Genomic DNA, 20,303 nt, shown 5'->3' on the forward strand with positions numbered 1-20,303 from the left:
ATTATTTAATCACCAATTAGTCTATGACTATTTTGGTGGACCAGGACAGCATCGGAATCTCTTGACTCTGGACAACGACATATTTGCAATTGTTTGTCCGGTGCAAATCTCCGGATGATCTGCTTCCCCAGGCCACCAACTTTTCATAAAAGCGTTTCAGCTCTCCATTGTGATTTTAATTGCATTTTCAAAGGAATTGATACACTGCAGAGCCTTTTTCCCGCAGTAAATGCGAAAACTACCTATTATACAATGGTCTAACCTGGCACTTGGTCGACTTAAATTATAAGATCATGGCCAAATCCGCTTGGTCTACCATTAATTTGGTCCAATAAACAAATGGTTCAGCTATCACACCGTGTAACACTCACTTGGTCTAAAAATCAGTAAGTCCATAACCAAGATGGAAGCCAGATAATTTGAATCATGAACAATTCATACAATCATGACAATAATATATAAAAAAGTAGGGTTAGATCTAGTGGGTTTTATAAGAAATAAGTATAGAGGCTACAATGTTAAACAAAATAGTAAATGGGCAACATGGCAAAATGGATTTAGACCAAATGTGACCAGCGACCCCAAACCCACCAATAAGTCGCCAGGGAAGGTTCTCTGTAAATAGCCAAAATAATAAATTCGTCTTCAAAAAGCCAAAATTAAAATAAATATCTTATCTGGAGGAGTATTTCTTCTTCATTATGCTGTAAAAATTCCAAATTCCACAAAGTTTGTGCAGACTGTCTGGAAGTTAAACTTCTCATGCTTAGGTGAACACATCTTCAAACGTTGTTTTCTCCTTATTTTCTGAAGCTCTCTCTTTGTTTCTTCTGCATTCAAGCAAGTGTTTCAGTTGGTTATTGCGGATTAATTTTGACAAGTTATACATGTATATCATTCTAAAGCTTTATATGGCTGTGCTTTTTCAAACTAAATTAATATCTCAAAATTCATTTTTGGCGACTTACTGTTGGTTTTGGGTTGGATGGTCACAAATTGAAAAAGGAAAGTAGAAAAACTGGATTTAATTCAATACTCACTCTGTCTGTCCCTTTTCTGCACAGCGAAGGATACTCTTCTCCATCTCCATAGATTCACATCCGATACTGAGGTCATCAAACCGGTTCAGCAATTCCTTGGATTGTTAAAGTTGAAACAAAGAGTTGTTTCAAAACAATGTATTCTTCTCCAACGCAGGAATTAAGATGTGGGTCATATCTACAGTTAATTTAAAGAAACTTACTTGGTTTCAAATCATTTCATCTATATAATTTGCTTCTACAAACCCTTTGCTGTCAACTTATACCAAATTTAGTCTACACAAATGAGGAATGGCCAACCTTAACCCTGGATTTAATACTATACCCTATCCTAAACCTTAACCTAATACAAAACCCTATTGCAATCCTAACCCTAATCCTTTATCTTAGACGAAATAAAGCCCGGAGCAATTGTCTGCGGAAAAAATGTCTTTTCACCTGATATAAAAAAAGACAGAGGTAAAAACGCCACAGGATTATCTTCACAACATAATTAATAAATTAATACACTAGACATACCTGAAGCACCAAAGAAAGATTTTTTTCGACCGAGATCCATTTGGTGAGTTCAATCAGGATGGACGAATCATTGATGTGTTTGAGAAGGACAACCAGGCTATCGCTAGATCCTTTCAAAGCAGTGAACTTCAGCAGAGATGGAGACCCGTCATCTTCGTAGTCCTTTAAATTAAGTTTCACCACCATGTCATGTCTGAAAAATAAAATATAAATGATAATATTAACAATAACAGCATATGCATTGTAACCACTTCAGTTCCAAAAAAACTGTTCTCCCTGCAATTTTTATATACGTGTATCTCTCTCTCTCTATATATATATACACGCACATACATATACAAGTACATACACATACATACATATACACATGGTCATGCGTCATGAGCTCGCCCCCCCCCCAAAAAAAAATAGGGTGGTGCTGTTACACACTTTGGCTTCGTGCTATAGTAATTCTTAGTTATTTTCAAAACCATAGAGCATATTCCCACAAATTTAGTATCATTTTAAAGCTGACTTAATAAGGCAATAGCCTAGAAAGTTTCATTACTGTAGACTTTATAGAACTTGAGTTATAGCTCTCAAAAGTCAGGACACCAGAGGTGATGAGGGGTGGTGCCGGAAGCGGCGCCGCCTGTACAAAGTCAATGGGAAAACGCAATTTTTGGTGCAATTTTGGGGAAAACATCAATATTTTTGTCAAAACTTGGCCTAAACCTACAAACTTGGTATAAAATTAAAGCTTACATGCTCTACCTTACTGTCTAATTATTGAAAAGTAGGTTTGGCCATGTCATAGACCTGTGTGATAAGGTTGAAACATAAATATGTGATAAATTTGCAATGTCTTAATTTTGACATTCCTTCCAGATTGACACATATTTGAATGACAGTTATTGTTAGCACTAAACTTGCATCAAATACAAAAAAACAATCCTACAATCCTGAGGGGATGAAAATACTGCAATTATTAAGGCAAATCATCCAAATTATTAACTGACAAAGGTCAATGACCTTCAAACATCCAGAAAATGTGTTACGAATTTGAGGTTTGGCATTATTTTCTTAAAAGCACCAAGTTTGCACATCTTCACTGATGTCTTATTACACATTCATGTATACATATTTCACTAAATACACAAACCGACATTAAACAATAAGTGTCTGTGTGAAATGGTCAAATGGACATAACCTACCTCAAATGCTATCATACCAAAGGACTGCAAACTATATTTTGGCTTTGAACTCATCAAAGCCCGCCATGGCTTTAAACTGTCAAACACAGACTATGTGGATATAATGTTGGCAATTGCAATTCAGAAACTTCTTTCATGAAGCTGTAGTCATATAAATTCATGTATGTTGTACATACAGCATCTGCAAACTTGTTTCAGTCTTTACTCTTGAACCTATAGACATTGTCTCTTGCATGACATCATCACTTGTAATAAGAGGCTCGGTAAGCAAATTGTGTAACTTACATTTCAATTGTTACTTTTTCTTTAAATTGTTTATGTACCTACATGAACCATCAATTCCTTTTAAATATTAATAACTTATACAATTTTGATGTACAAGGCAAAGAAAACCCAACAAATGTTGATACTGCAAGCATTATAACACCTGATATACAGTATACGATTCCTGAAAAGCACGATTTTTGGGGGCTAAAGTCGGGGTCAATTTTCAGATCATTAATTGAACATGAACCTTACACAATTATATATTGTTAGAAAGGTCTGAATATGTTCTGTCATAATGTAGCATTATGTTAGTCATAGAGGGACTATACAAACTTTTATGACAAAAATCATGAGATTAAAAACAATATCAAAATTTCCCTATTCAAGTCCATGTAAAACTGTTGCCTTACACCTAATGCTTTTGAGTGCACATTTGGATTCCTTGTGCAATTCCTTTCAGAAAATGTATACTTTTGCTATCATAGGGTGTATACTTTGTCAGATTTAATGCTTTTAAACTTGAAAGTGCATCGCGACAGCAAAAATCACCATGTAACGCAAAAGGGGGCGACCTCATGACGCATGACCACATACATCTATCCACGATCACATTCTCGGTCTTGCAGTAACTATGGCCACAAACATAGCATGGATGGAGGATGAAAGCGGTCTGCCAGGCGACTCAATTGTGCCGAGTGAAGAAGCTTCTAAATAAGAAGACAACTCGTCAAACTGTCACGGTGAATGCGTCGACCGTAACCCACTCCACACAAGGAGGAAGCGGCGGAGACGTCCGCAAACTTGGCCCACATAGAGGGCAGTCTATCAGATAGACTGTTTGAGCTCGACCGATGGCATGGGGGCGGGCAGTTTGGTGTGAATTCGCAGACCAGGCAGGGTGGGTGTGCCCATGAAACAAGTATAGGAAGGCCGACAAGAAAAGCTTGTGGCTTGAAACAAGCCTGAACGCACGTACACAGACGACAATCTAATGAGATATAAGGCTGTTACTTTTTCCCGAAGTGATGCTTACCCGACCGGGAAAGACTCAGGGAACAAGCTGTGCATGTCAACGGGAGGGGTATCTCGCATATAAATAGCCGATTTCCTTCGGGTGTTCGGTGCGGATGCAGACAAGTAGGTTAATCATAACCATAACGCGCCGGGCAGTAAAGGCATAGCGATTACTAAGTATTGGAGAACTATTAATTGCCGTGACATTCAGCTCCGATATTCGTGCTCATAAGCTCGGCAGAGTTACGAGAGAGTGAGCCATACCGCTGATTGGTAATGGTGCTAGTATCGGAGTCGCCCTCTCTACAGCGCCGATCGCTGGAGAATGGGTGTCTATGCTAGCCCTGACACTAACCGTACAAGGAAGAGTAGGAGTCAAAATTAAAGACAGGGCACCCTTACTTTCATATAGAACGTGAGGTTCATGCCAAATGCTGATGGTTCCGTCACCTGGGCGGACGGTCCGCGTTCGTGATAGGTTGCCCTCTCGAAAACATCCCAAGTTCTTACGAGAGAAAGAAGGCATGCGGTGTGTAAGAAATTCTTACGTCCAATCTATGGGCCCGCCTAGGGGGTAGAATATAGAGAGTTACCGCTGAAAGAGCCGTCGCCATAACGATGCCCGGTCAAACTCTGAAGCTCGATGTAGAGGGTGAATTCCGAAAATCGGTAGTACCTGCATATTAATAGGAGAAAACCCATGCAGGTAAACGGGTCGGAAATTCAGAAAACTCGCCGACGGCTCCCCAGAGTGCGGGCTGGCGGGAGAAATCTCAATCAGCTCAATGCCCGACACCAACAATTAGACCGACAGAAAGCAGCAAAAGCGGCTGCAGCGTCAAACCAGCAAAATTCGGGGGCTTGTCAACTTGCTGGGTGAGACCCATACGTCGGCAGCACCTGTACATATCGGGAGATCACCCGTGCGGGCGAAAGGGCCGGCAATTTCATAGAAAAGGCCTGTGGCTGGTGTGAGATAAGCCTGGTCGTCGCGAAGCGGCGGTCTAAAATGACGGAGGACACGAGAATAAGAACCCGTCATGTTGGAGCTTGAGTGCCGTATGTCGGAAGCACCTGCATAGAAACGGGGGTCACCGTGTAGATGAGCGGGCCGGCGTTTCAATAAAGGCCTGGCGTGAGGAGGCAGGTGTCTGCTTGAACCGCACGGTGCTTAGCCACGCTGCTGAAGCTGATAGGAAGCGTGCGGGAAAAATTACCCGCACTGTTCGTGGGCGTGTGAAGCAGAATGAGAGTAACAACGCCAGACCGACAATTATCAGGAGTCTGGTGACATAAAGGGGGCGATGCCCGTATGTCGATAACCCCTGCGTATTAGCCGGAATCATGAATTTGCAGGCGACTCTCCGAGGTGTGAGATGGCTAATGTCTGCTTGACCTGCCCGGTGCTTGACACGGCAGTTTTAGCTGACGGGAGCATGAGGATAAAAATCCGTGATGCTTGAGGCGTTCTGGTGTAACATGAAAGTTACGACGCCTGGCCATCGGCACAAGAATCAGAAAGACAGGTCTGCCCGCGAAGCAGCGTTAGCGACCTAGAATTTTTTTTTCTTCTACTTCTATGCGGGCCCCGCCGGGGGGGGGGGGCACAAGAGATATGGGGACGTGATATCTCGCATGAGAAAAGTCACCCGAATCTGATCAAGCCGTTCGGGCACATGATCGCAATTCCACGGTTCCACCTTTTAGGGCACGTGGACGCGATTCCAAGGTTCCAACCTGATCAGATAATCGTGAGTTTTACGGGGTCGAGCTCACGTGTCTCTAGCGACTAGGGGCTGATAGTCCTTTGCTAATGCTCACTGACGGAGTCTGACAAAGCATCGAGCCTAGTCTGTGCCGGGAAAATTTTCCCACGATCTTGACGCGGACTTGTCGGACCCGATAGCCGGTGGGTCAAGCAGCCCGTGAGGAGTTGAGGTTTTCTCTACGAGTACAACACTCCCCAAAATAAGTTCAGGTACCGTCAAGGGAGCCTTGGCTATAACCTTTCAGGTACGTGGCCGCAGCGCCACGGTTCGACCCTTTATAGATCCCGTCACAAAGGGTCTCACTCTCTTGCCCTCATACTCAGCGCCGCTGATCGCGGGAACAAAAATACAATGTCTGGTTTTTTCCCAGCACCAGGTTTGGAGTCATCAAGGGATGAGTCGAAGAAAGAACAAAAGGAGGGGCGAAAACTGAGAGGGGCGGAGGGGTGGGTGGGCAAGAAAGGTGACAAAACAAGGTCCCTTTCAGAAATTTTTAGTAATAAAATTCATTACTCAGGTAATTAACAAACCGGACCAACTTCTTCTGAGTTTGAAAACAAAATTAAGATGCTCAAGTGAGATAGAATTTTTTTTCAGTTAATTACACGAGACATGACGTTAATTGAATAAAAACAGAAAACGTCTAATTCCAAGACGAAGAGCAGGATCAGAAAAAAAAGGTTTTTTGGACAAGAAGTCGAAAAAGAAACAAGTAATAGGAGCTGATCTGTTAGAAGAAGTAAAAAACCTACTTTCCTTAAACTGTAAAGCCGAATACTAATTAACAAAAAACGCTAATTAAAAGAACAGGAGGGCTTCCCAAAATATCTAAGAGATTTTTTTAAAGACAATAAGTAAAAAAGAATTAAATACAAAATAATTCATTGAAATTAATTAATAATTAAACAATTAAGTAATTAGTCAATTAATTAATCAAAGAAGAAAAGATTGATTGAAAAACAAGAGGAACAATCAACCAACTCAAAACAAGAACAACAACAAAGTTGAAAACAAGTTTGAGAACAAACAAGGACGACGCACCTACCTGTCCAACATAGCCTAAACTGTGGAGAGGGGAAGAAAATCAATTCAATTCAAGACAAGGCAAATGGGCAAATCAAGAATAATAAAGAAAAAAAGAAGCATCGGACCAATGCCCGCGGCACGCAGGAGAGCGCGGAGATGCGGGGAAGAGAAACGAATCAGACGGTTCGGAACTCACAGTGTTAATTTTAAGAAAACGTAAAAAAATAACACGAAGGCTCCGCGCAGAGAGATATAAAAGGAAATCAATTTAACGCCGAAAGGCAAAGGTTTGAAATAAGGAATAAATGCAAAGATATACATGCCAAAAAGGACACTTTATAAATGCAAAAATAGGAGTGTAATTAGCTAACGTCTGATTACGGCGGCAGGCGAAAGCAAAAGAGGAAATGGACTCCAATTTGCGTGATGATCTTGGGATAGTGCGTGCTTAGGGACATGCTGCGCGCGCGCAGGAAAAATTGTGTACTTTTGTTCGGCGTGCAAGTTAATCGTAATGAACTAGCAAATCAAATGAATATATCCCAGTTATTAAAAGTAAATTATGTATTCACAAGGTCATATCTTGGGGCCTCATGAACTGATTCCCACCAAATTTGGATTGTGGATTTTCTCATCATGCTCTACCAAAGTATAGTATCTAAAACGCTGAAATGCTAAAAGTGAAAACTGATTACATCACACGTCGGTACTTTCAGCTAGGCGCTCAAGCATGCAAGGAATTTCTTCCTACCGGGTTCCCATTCACCTCACATAGGTTGAGTGCAGCACATTGTAGGTATAGTTTCTTGGAGAAGGAAAACATACCTTGGTTTGGAATCGAAGCCACGTCCATAAGATTAAAAGCTAGGCGAGGGTCATGACCACTAGACTAAGACACACCCACATATACAGGGAAAACCAATATTCATAATAAAACAAGTAGGCATCTAGAATATACATTAGTTTTCTTTAGTATGAGAACATATACCGAAATGAAACAATGTTCTTCATTAATGTTAAGGTACCCATCATAAGCGTTTATCCGTCTGTCATATCCGAACATTTTGGTCAAAATATTGATGATGATATTTTTTTAGAGAAAATGAAAGAACAAATCCTACTCTATACATTGTTAACTTTCTATTCAGCAATTTATTATTGTTTATGAGATATGTGAGCATTTTCAAGGCAATGGCACACTAATCTTTGAAGAAATGCACAAATCAGATTGGAAACGTGTACTGTAGCAGAGCAAACAACAGTTTAGCGCATTTAATGAGCAAACATGCGGTCAGCAAGCATTGCTATCTGCATGCATTGACTTTGCAGGTGAAAGAATGGTACAACAGTTTGCGAGTATCGAAAATGCAATCAGCACTGTTGTATTCCCAATGACCTTTTTGTACTGGGGAAATTTACCGTAAACCACTTAAATTGAAAATACAAGCAAGTACTTGATTTGTGATATTTTCTCCTATTCTTGGTATTGTGTAAAATTAACATATCAATGTCAAGCAAATGTCTATTTTTTCCAACTTTGTATCTTTCTGGCAATGAAAATATCGTAAGACTGGGGACAAAGATGCGGATACTAGAGTAAATTATTAATTCAATTTTGCCTAAAATGGGTTTGCACTTTCTGATCTGTGATACGACGGTGCGGATGTACTATGTAATTCTTATTTAGCAAACACACATACCTTTGATACATAATGCATATTTCTTCTGTGACTTCGGCATGATTTCCCCTGCAGGCATAGTGCAACGGGGTCAATCCTTTTGAGTTCTTCGTGTAGAGGAGTGGAGGGCAAAGGTCGTGGAGCATATGGAGGATATCAAGGTGTCCCTGTTTGCAGGCCGTGTGCATGATGGTAGATCCGTAGCGAGACTTGACGTGGAGCAGATAATTGACAGAGGCACCATCTTCCTGATTCTGTGGACTTACTGAAAATCGTAATCGATAAAGAAGAGAAATATATGTAATAAATTGTGATATAAAGCAAGAAAAAAGGCTACAAACCATGCGATAAGACTGCACTTTAAGTTACTGCACTGCAGGAATTGCCGTAATAATCATCGCTTGCGCTCCCAAACAGAACAAAATGGCTGCATCCATTTATGGGGATTGCAGTGTTTCGAGCTGATAAATTCAAGCACAAAAAAAAATCCTGCTCAGTAATATTACTTTCATAGTTCTACTCAATGTGTATTTATAGCTTGGAAAAATTGCATCATGCAAAATTTAAAAGATAGATCAAGATGAGAAAATAAAAGTCTGAAAGTGCCTGATATTTTCAGTCTTGGGAAACACCGAAATATTCTATATTTTTTCTTTATTTTAGAGGTCCACTGGTCTGGAAGAAACTGCAATAGGTGACTGGTACCCTTAGGCAAGCACGGGCGAACCATCCGCTTCGACTCGAGCCTATTATAAATATCCATATTTTACTATTTTAGAGTATGAAAATGAATAGAAAATTAATGATTGTTGCCAATTTGAGGAAGAAAAGCAGATTAATCTTGACCCCATGAAAGCAGTGTATCTTTAGAAATTGAAAACGTACCATGTAGCATACAGTATTTGATTAGCTTCTCACTACCTGTCTTGATAACCTCGTGCAGAACCGTCTTCTGATAGATGTTCTTAGCTAACAATATCTGCAAATTTTCAAGGAAAAAGTATTGCATTATACTTATTTGGACTAAATTCTGATCAGGAGAGAGTTTCAACAACACTTTCGTCTGACAACTTTCCTTGATTTTGATTGGCTAATACAGGACTTGTCAGATAAAATGTCCCACAAGAGCTTTCATGAAACGATCCCACAGCAACTCAATATAGGTAAATTTGGACTTACAACGGATTGATAGAATGACTTTTTTTAATTCCCCCGAAAAATCAGCTGATATTGTTTCCTATATCCTTAAGAGCAAGTATGCCCAATATCACATGAAAATAAGAGCAAAATATTAGATTTTCTTACAAAAACACTTTGGCCCGTCTCACAGTGGGCCGGGGCAAAACAAAAATGCGCCAAAATTCATTTTGGGCAATTTCAGATTATTTTATTTTTGTTATGCCCAGCTGAAAGACAACACTTTGAAGAATACTTCAGCAAAATATTTCATTCCGGAATTTGCATAAAGGTTGTTAATTTCCTTCCTCAAATCGTGGCTCCCACATAATCCTGATACATATTTTTTCGTGTGAAAGGGTTCAAAGTAGATAAAAGACACCTTTCGGGAGGTTTATAGGATAATTATTCCTCAAAATAGGCTGAAAATCCATGTTTTTTGCATTTACATTAGAAACGCTTAGATTTCCGTCTGAATTCTATAAGCATTATTTTTCCCGATGTCTTAGCTTTAAGTGTATACCAAATTTAGCTGCCCGTTTTTGCCCGTTGTCATGTTAGGGCCGATTTTACTTAACACAACACACCAAAATCCTGTTAAAAACGGTCATTTTTATACCGCGCAGTCATCGTAGCGCACCGTATGAATGTACATTGCACGGCGAGGACGATTCCCCTTCCTTTCCATGAAAATGGCATGAATTCCGGGCATACTGTAAACAAAATAAAGGTTGCTAACACAAATAAGGGCTATACCCACAACTTTTCTTGAGTTAAAACTTACTTGTAGAATAATTTCAGCCAAAAAAACCCTCCTCCTAGTGATACATTCGTGGTGTTATATATTCTGCGTTTTACGCAAGTCAACGCAGTTGATAAGGCACGGTTAATATTTTTTCAGATTTTTAAAAAAAATAAATCTAATTAATGATCATTTTGATGCCATGAAGATATTTTCGGCATCTCATACACACTTTTTATGCATGTGAGAAGCATACTTATAAACCAACATTCACTCCGGTCAATCTTAAAGTAGCACATAAAATAAAATTTATGTACTACACATTGTTTAGCGTAATTTGTCTCTTCACAGATAGGTTTTAAGTAGCCAAACAAAATTTGGTATCAAGGTGACGTCATATCGGCTTTAGATTATGTTCAGTCGATTCTACGCCCAAAATTACCCATAATCAACATGTTAAAGTAAAAATCTAACACGAAATATTAGTTTGGCGGACTTTCAACTCATTTTGGCCCACTATGCTTTGATGCTTGTTACCGAGGATACAAAACCAATGAGTTCAAATAGTTGTTTGGATCATTGTATATACACAGTGGGCTCATTAATAGGTAACCTTAACCTGATAGCCAAAACTGGGTAAAAAGACGTCTTATTGACGTCATTTCACATGTAACACGTAATATTGACGTCGTAAAAAGACGTCTTGAGGACGAGTATTTGCACCGACATTGGTCATCATATTGACGTCGTAAAATGACGTGATAAGGAAGTCTTAAAAGTCGACTTCGACTTCTAAATGACGTCTTTACGCCGCATTCCTGACCAGTATTGGACGTTAGAATGACGTGATTATGACGTCATTAATAGTTGACTACGACGTCTTTATGACGTCTTTAGAACGTCTTTATAATGTATTTATGACCAGTATAAAACGTCATTTGGACATGATTTTAAAGTCTTTAATAGTCGATTACGCTGTCTTAATGACGTAATTTTTACTTATTATGGCGTGATAATGATTTGCATATGACATTGTACATAAAAACACAACTCGAACGTACATTTAACCTTGCTTATTTCATAATATAAAATTAAAGAACTCGAATAATGGGTTAACTATTGCAAGATTGACTGTAGGTCCAAAACTCTTCAAGTACAGACAAAACACGAACACACATACACACACAACGACAAATCAAATACACATTTTAATTATGAACTCAGTTTCAAACATTTTATTAATAAATGCAAGAAATTGCATAACAAGGAAAAAACTCACATTTCGATAATAAAACATTTATTTCCATTAAAAATACAGTGTATGGTGTATTCTTGTAAATACAACATACAATAAGTTGGATTTTACATGGGTGCGGATTGCTTTCCAAAAGTTTGACAAGCTAAAAAAAGGGGTAATGGAATTCGCTTTCAGAATTGGCACCCCCTGTTATACCCACAAATGTAATAATCGCCCACAAATGTAATAACGCCCACAAATGTAATAACACTTTACCCACAAATGTAATAACGCCCACAAATGTAATAACACTTTACCCACAAATGTAATAACAATTTACCCACAAATGTAATAACGCCCATAAATGTAATAACAGTTTACCCACAAATGTAATAATGACTTTACCTACAAATGTAATAAATTTGAAGTGATTTTTGGCGAATTCGTTCTAAACTAATATCCTATAGTAATGCGTTCATATAGCACAAAAGTTCAAAGTCTTTTTTTCCAGACCTGGTTAATGAAATATTACAGTACAAGTCCAAGTCTTTTTCCAGACCCTTTTTTTCAAAATTATAATATACGTCCAAAGTCTTTTTACCAGACCCGGTCGTTTCAAAAGTTATAATATACGTCGGTGAGGGGTAAAGACAACACTCTAAGCCCAAGCATTTTAAGTGGGTTTAATTTTGAAGATTGGTCTCAGCTGTCATTTTTTCCAATATTTCTTTATCTTTTAAATAACCGGGTCCAGACGAAAGACTAAGGTCAAACATCGTTCGTATCACCAGCTGTCAGGAAAGAAATTTAGTTATAGAATGCTTCAGATAAAGTTTATAACATGTGTTAAACATTTTTTACTTTATCCAGGTTAGGGAAGTCTTATAAACAAGCAGGTACATGTGTTTTAAATACTTTAAAAGCAAGCATTGGAAACGCTTGAACCCCCCCCCCCTCTTAAGAGTACAAGTGTACCAAGTGTCATATGTTATACACGTGTTAGAAATATTTCTTATTAGGCGAAGCATTTTCATACAGGTGTCGTAAATAACCAAAAGTGATCTGGCATTGATGAGAGTAGATGTATAGATACACAGGAAGTGTCTTTTATTAAGAATGTGTTGCTTTATGCACTCATCTGCTACTGATTTTTTTTTATTACTTTATAGAAATTGTACAGTCAGTCCTAGTAACGGTAGGGTATATTAGGAGGTCAATTTTAGTAATTAAGGGAGAACCACCTAAGCCAGAATAGACTACAGATGTTCGTGTAGGCAGTCTAAGTTTAAACTGAGGGACTACGTCGGTGACGAGATAACGGCCCCAGTTGCCGCCTGTTCTCCAACGACATAACTTGTCAAAAATCATGTCATCATTGGGGGCTCGATCTCGTCCTCTAATTCGTTGAAGCCACATCTCTCTTATCTGGGGGCTTCTCATCGAGGGGTAACACAGTCTGCGGAGGCCGAGGCAGAGTGGAAGAGACATCGCAACCTGCGGAGGCCAGGAACTGGACCGACCACCAGGGCCGAGTGGGGCATGTCAGACCAGGTAGGATGATGGGGGCTCACATCAACGATTACCGTTAAGTTAAGTTGAATTTTGTTATCCATAATCCACATTTATGTATATTTTCTTGTACAATCATTGTTAAAGAAATCACAATAAATATTAAAAAGGTTTGATTAAATCTTTCATAACTGTAATCCTCAGTTTTTACGTATTCCTTATTTGGTGTCAAGCAGCACAAGATAAATAATAAAAAAAAATCACTTCCCACGTGACACCAGCATTCCAGCAATCAAGCGATCGAAGGTGAAAAAGATACAGAGGTTGATTTTGAAGATGGTGATCTTTGTGACAGCGATCTTTGTCCATGCCAAAAAAAATTCATTCTGTGCTCTTGCATTTCATTCTCTGCAAAAGTGAAACAGTGCAAACTTTGATGATTATTGTATAGGTCTAGATCTAGATCTCTTGAGTCGATAAATAATGTGACTCAAGCCATGCCTTACTTCACCACCACATTTACAAGGCGTATGAATAGAAGATGAAGTAAGTCATGAGTCACATTATTCATCGACTTAATTAAGAAATCTCGATCTATTTAGACCTAGTCTATACAAAAATTATCAAAGTTTGCACTGCTTCACTTTTGCAGAGAGTAAAATGCAAGAACACAAAGTGAAACAAATTACCTTCGACCCTTTTTTCACTGCATATCAATCCTCCCGTTATCCTCAAAATTAGTGATTTAGAGTCAGTATCTAAATCCTCATACGTATTATTCACGGCTAATTTAAAAAAAACTTTATAAGTATGCGCCGGGGGCGAGATAAAAAAAGGGGGGCCTTGGAGCGGGCTATTGTAAAATAGAGGGTCCTCGGAATGGGCTTCGGAACTACAGATGTTTGTGAAAACGGGGGTCCTTGGAACGGGTCGCCTGCGTGTGAGTGGGTATGCATCCCCAGGGCTCGAATTAAGAATTTAAAGGGGCAAGGCCATTTTTTAAAAGGGCACTTAAGGGAAAGGGCAGGCAGTTTTCACTTTATGGGACATCCAAGGCCACCATAAAAAGGGAATCAATAATGAATGCACTTTTCAATGGGGCACATGCACTGGATTACCGCAGGGCACCAAGGCCACAGCAAAGAAGAGCAGTTGTTTTGGCCTTAAGTCTACAAATATTTGAAAGGGCATCAAGGCCATTTCTGAGGGCATCTAAGGCCATGGCCTTGGATGGACTTGGATTAATTCGAGCCCTGCACAAACGCCGGGTGCGCTAGCGCAGAGGCGATGGTCGGACAGCGTTCTGAGTCCGCTTTTCACCAAAATTGCGGCTCATTGAAGCAGATCAATGCGGCCGGAACGGCGTAACGAAAAATATGCGAAGCTTTGGAGCGGATTTGTTTTTTCTCGATAAGAAGAAAATGTTATGATTTGGAGCGGCTTTCTTTGTTCTTTTTCTCAATAAGACAAAGATGCTATGCCTTGAAACAGAAATGTGAGTGTAAAAATGGTGGTCCCCACTGCGGCACATACCCAACACGCATTATATACTGAGTGCCCCCCCCCCTTCACGGTTGTAGAGTAAGAAATGAAGCTTTTATCTATTGTTGATGTCTTTTGTAGGGATAATTTTTACAAGAAATATGCATTGTCCCCACATTTGCCACTTGGAGTATCCGAACAAGTTCATTGACTTGAGGTTTGGGTAGATTGAGCGTAGTGTAGCGGTAGTGAAGTGGAGCCTGCACGAACATCACTTGAGGTAGTCAAAACCCACTCACACGTATTGCAAGGTAAGTATTAGTACTAACTCGCCTTGGGCCAAGCCCAAGGCGAGAAAAGGGCACTGCGTAGAGCACCACCAGTACCACCCTGAGTCATGACTGAGTGACCACGTCCACACTATACAAATTAGAAAATAGGATCTAAAATAATACATAAACCTCTTTTTCAGATCAAATCCAAGAAGTCAAAGGAATATATTTGTTCAAAGTCCAAGGCATCATCAGACGTTGTCAGCCCCATAACTCTAGGGTTCGACTTCGCGTACCGCACGTTACGCTGGCACGCACAACGCCGCAGGTTTAAGGGTTCATTACATGCCACCGCGCACAGAAAAATCAAGCCATAGAAGTCGTGTGTTGTGGGCATCAGAAGTAAGATACCAGCACGCGCGACCCACTAGTTAGAAATCCACTGCCAGACGCGGTTCATTGTGCATGGTTAGTATACTAACCTTGCAATACGTGTGAGTCCCGCAGGTTGAAATAACTTCATCAGTGATTAGCTAATTTATACATGGATTCTTTACTTAATTGATGATAAGTATTAGTATAAATGCTTACCCTGAAGTGTCTTGACATGTCAAAAAAGGGTAGTCAATTGAGCAGAAATTATAACGTGCGTGAATCCAGCAAACTCATTTCAGTAACGGTTGCATTTTCAAATACACGATCACGTGTGCGCGCTGACGATCGGGCGCATGTGCACACAGCTCTTAGCGACTAGTCTTCACTCGACACATGTTTTGGTTGTAGTGTCAAACGTCCGTTTTCGACAAGAACCTACAGAACCTATAACTGCTAAAGAAAACATGTAGGGAACATTTTGAAAACTTATGTGTTGTATATATAAATGATGTCATAATGACGTCATATAATCAGGTTATATAAAATCCTAAAAATACTCGTCGTTGATTTGTCAATAAATGACGTCATAATCACGTCATATTCTGGTCATGCAAAACTGTACATTTAATTGTCATTGACTGGTCAATTAATGACGTCATAATTTTGTCATAATCTGGGCATATAAAAATGCAAGATAAACTTGTCGTTAAAAGTGGTCATAATGACGTCATAAAGACGTCGTATTTCTGACGTACGACCAGTATGACAAGATTACGACGTCTTTAAGACGTCATTGCGACCTGGCGCCGTTGCAGAAAGAGTTGCGATCAAACGCAATTCAAAAAATCTTGCGCAACTCCAATTTCAGCCAATGAAGCACCCTTATTCGGGACTTGTGCTTGATATTTTGACTTGCGTTTAAACGCAACTCTTTCTGCAACAGGCCCCATGTCTGCTATCAGGGTAGTAACAGTTGATGATTTTGCTCCGTCATGTCCTTGTGGGGAAAGCGCATTCCTATTATATGTTTCTCAATATACTCGCTGATTTAAGCTTAGTTGATGACGAAATCTGTGTGAACCATGGTTATAAACCACTAATTCAAAACCACCTTTGACGAATTCGAGCCTCCACGTCAATTATGTCAGTGGAAAAGCGTGTATGGGGGGGGGGTGCCGAGGAACATTGCTTCAATTTAGTGGTGACCCTTGTCCTTTCTTACCTTCTGCATATCATATCCTTTACGCTGACAGTCCGAAAGGAACCGCTGAGCGTACTCTACGTTGCCTTTCTTCAGGATTATGTAGAGGGGGGTGTTCTTGGCGGCGTTGACAGTGAGTGGCGTGGCTCCATGCTTCAGAAGCAAGAGGGCGCTCTCAAACTGTCCGTAGTGGCAGAGGATATTTAGAAGGGTTGAATTGACTCCTCCGAACTTGACTGGTTGCTGTGTAGAGGAAACAGAATGAAAAGAGGTTTATTTCTTTCACAAGTCTAGCTCGCACTTTTATGATCTAAGCTACATATCAAAAACAGCAATATGCAGCCTAACGTAATACTATCCGCAATTAAAGAAATATTCGGTTGCCAACACACATTTTGGTACAAGCTCATATAAAGTTGCATGTAGTAAACCCCGCCCCCACTCAGTGTTAACTAGGGTACGCCTATGCTCGTTCACTCCCTTTAAAAGCATCCCCCTATCGAAGGTCTGCCAAAATTTCTTAACCCCCCTTTCGAGGGCTTTTCGTGGGCTTTTTCTACCTTGGAGAGCCCCCTAAATCCGGAACACTGCTCAATGTATACCCCCTATCTCAGGTGAGCTCTCATTCCAACAAAAGGTCCGTACCTTACTTTTCAAAATGAAATCATCCTGAATGATGAGCTTTCAAAACTAGCAGGAATTTCAGAAATTCGATCCCGGGACTTGATCAAATTTTCTATGTTATTCAAGATAATTTATAACCCCCTTTTAAAATTTCTTAGGAGCTAAAGATAGAGATAAAAAACCATCCCCTTTTTAAAGAAATCTCCGGGTGAAAATAGAAATACACCCCCTTTTTTACAATTCGCGGGCCGGACTTGTCCCGCGAAAAAGTACCCCTTTACCGGACATTTTGGGAACACGCATGCGTTCCTTCCGACCGTGGAGTAGAGGAGGGCGGAGTTAAACATAGTGATCCAAGTTAAAAGCACAGGAACAGTAAATATATGTAAATCGATGAAATAATCATTGCACACTCTAAATAGGCAATGCATAAAAAAACAACAACAAAATAACTGTTCAGAATACAAAAAGGCAAATTTTCTTTGAAATTTTGCTTTCAACATTCATTTTGACCCATGTTTTTTTAGCAATTTTTTTAAAGTATGAAAATGAATACAAATTTAATAATTTTTGCCAAGTTAGGGAACAAAGGTAGATAAATCTTGGCAATGCCATCAATACGTACATCCACGAGAATCTTCGGATGTGAGAGTAGAGCTCTGACCAACATCTTCTGACCGTCAAATTTACATGCTACCTGGAGAGGAGTCTGACCTTGATTGTCCTTGACATTCACCTGTACCTCATTAGCAACCAACAGGTTGACCAACTGAGCTTGATCCCTTCTCTGTTGTCCAATAATAATGATGATGATAATAATAATCATTGTAATAATAAGAATGATTTCATATCTTCAAATTGACAATGGGAATGACACCAAATCAGTTTTTGCATTTAAACTGGCAAACCGGTTTCATAAAAACTTAAACAAAATTTAACGTGCTGAACCAAGGGGTAGTGATAAAGAAAAATCCCTGCTCTGTCTACACCCGCTTCATCTACTTTCTGTTTGGTCTACAACTGGTTCATCTGCCATTTAGCCCATTTACAACTTAATCTAATTTCCGGGTGAGTGTTTCATAAAGTTGTTCGTATTAAAGTTAAGAGCGACTTTAAGAACGACTGGTGATCCCTTCTTCCCGCCCTAAACCATCGCCAATGAACATTTTGGTGCATATGATTCAGCACAAAAAAAGGATCACCAGTCGTTCTTTAAGTCATTCTTAACTTACTTACAGCTTTATGAAACGGGCCCCGGTAGGGCCTTTATAGCGAATAGGCATGAGTGCGATTGCGCGAGATTTCGCATGAGGTGAAAGAAAGAGACACTCTATTCATCTCGGCTAACGCCTCGTTGAATAGAGCATCTTTCTTTCACCGAATACGAAATCTCGCAACATTGCAAGAATAAAAATATTTGCTATTTGTGTTGTACAACCTTAGAGATGTATACTAATTACGCTAGAGTGCGGAGTCGCAATAGGCGCGCGTACTTAACGTCTGTGATTGCGCGGAAGACGGTCGGCCATTGCTCGATAGGTCTAGATTTGCAAAAGTACCCGGATATACCCATAGCTCGTACGTTGTAACGCTGTGAAAAGGGATGCTGTCTCCGGCTTTTATCTTGAAGAATTTAGGAATCAAACCTAATTACAATTGAAAATATGAATGACAAATTGCATCTTAATAAACTACTAGTGTGATCACATGAGGATTATGTTATTAATTTGTCTTTTTATCTGGATTCTCGGGATGAAATTCTCTATACAGTGCATTTACGATTACCTGCAACATGCCTATTATATAGATAATAACATATAGATAATAACAGATAAGTAGAAAAAATAAAACATACAACATTAAAAGTAAATTTTGACAATCATTTCAAAAGACAGTGAATTAGCCCATCTTCTCTGGACTTCCCTATCTTTGGCTTTAATGATACACTGTTAGAAAATTTATCCTTATAATAAAATAAGTTCCTGCAGCAGAGTCTCGAGAACACCTGTAATCTTACCGAATTGCTTAATCCTACAGGAAATTGGTATTTGATGTATGGAATCTTACAAATTTCCTTGAATAAAACACCCTTTTCCCCCTTTTTAAACAGACCTGTTCTGTTCAATTGCAGAAAAATTCTTGTTTTATGAATTTACAGAATGATTCTGCCATTGCTTTCTACAAAATCTTTGTTTATTTTCTGTAAAATCACGGTTTTTTTAACAGTGTATATCATCCTTTGGCACATTACTTCGTCCACATGATTCCGTGTTCTCATGACCAATTTGTTTATGATGGATATAATTTTGATTCATTTCAACACTATTCGTTTCACTTCACTTCAATTCATTTTCATTCAAACATATATCGGATAGGCCCTTACATTTTTACAGATGAACATTCTTACATTATATCCTTAAAAATCCAGTAGGCCAGGCCTATAAAATTGAGCATAAATGGCCAACTACATGTAACTTGCATTAATTTGTATTAAGTATATACTAGTTTTTTTTAAATGTACAATAATTTGTATAAGTGTTTTGATCTTTGATTACTATTTTATTAGCAAGTACAGAGTATTTAAAGGGCATCTTTTTAATTTTTCGTCATGGTGAGCCTCCCGTTACACCATTAATGGTAGAACTATATTGGGTTTTCAGTGCACTAGTTAATTTTAATATCTAGACTGTCTTTTTTATTGTTCATTTTTTTTCTTTTAATACCCTTCTCTCTAAGTTAGAATCAGTTTATTTTATTCGCGTTTTATAGGGGGTGGGGTGTAATTAAAGTGACATACGCACCCAAAGAAATTCACAATAAAAATAAAAGTTTACAAGTACAGGGGAATCCAAGGGACCCCTCCCTGACAGGTATCACTTAAGGTTAAATTAGGATCACTCAATAGCCGACAATAATTGTAATATCTTATTCCAAGTATTTATCAGTTTTACAATAGGCATATTATTGCTGAATATGTTTGGTTTGTGTACTCACAATTTTGCGAAACTTCAGTTTTATTTTAAGTTTTATTAAGTTTGCAATAGACGTATCTCTTCCAGGATATTATTCTCAGTTGATTTCATAAACTCAGTTGTAATAATAATAATATTCTTTGTATACAAATTATAATTATATCCAACTCCCGCTCTGTTTCTTCTCCTCTCCTCCTTCCTATCTC

The 20,303-nt window shown here is 39.0% G+C and overlaps 1 protein-coding gene across 1 annotated transcript in view; it reads right to left on the bottom strand.

Moving 5' to 3' along the window:
• The window catches only part of LOC121417388 (transient receptor potential cation channel subfamily A member 1 homolog), a 102,756-nt gene that overhangs the window by 57,381 nt on the left and 25,072 nt on the right, over positions 1–20,303 (bottom strand). Inside the window, exons 5-10 of the mRNA XM_041611078.1 lie at positions 17,751–17,912; positions 16,523–16,744; positions 9,393–9,486; positions 8,529–8,772; positions 1,560–1,752; positions 1,041–1,135 (exon numbers count right to left, since the gene is read on the bottom strand). Of these exons, the coding sequence (XP_041467012.1) occupies positions 1,041–1,135; positions 1,560–1,752; positions 8,529–8,772; positions 9,393–9,486; positions 16,523–16,744; positions 17,751–17,912 (1,010 nt within the window). The remainder of the gene's footprint in view (positions 1–1,040; positions 1,136–1,559; positions 1,753–8,528; positions 8,773–9,392; positions 9,487–16,522; positions 16,745–17,750; positions 17,913–20,303) is intronic.

The sequence above is a fragment of the Lytechinus variegatus genome, chromosome 6 (assembly GCF_018143015.1).
Source record: "Lytechinus variegatus isolate NC3 chromosome 6, Lvar_3.0, whole genome shotgun sequence".
NCBI lineage: Eukaryota > Metazoa > Echinodermata > Echinoidea > Temnopleuroida > Toxopneustidae > Lytechinus > Lytechinus variegatus.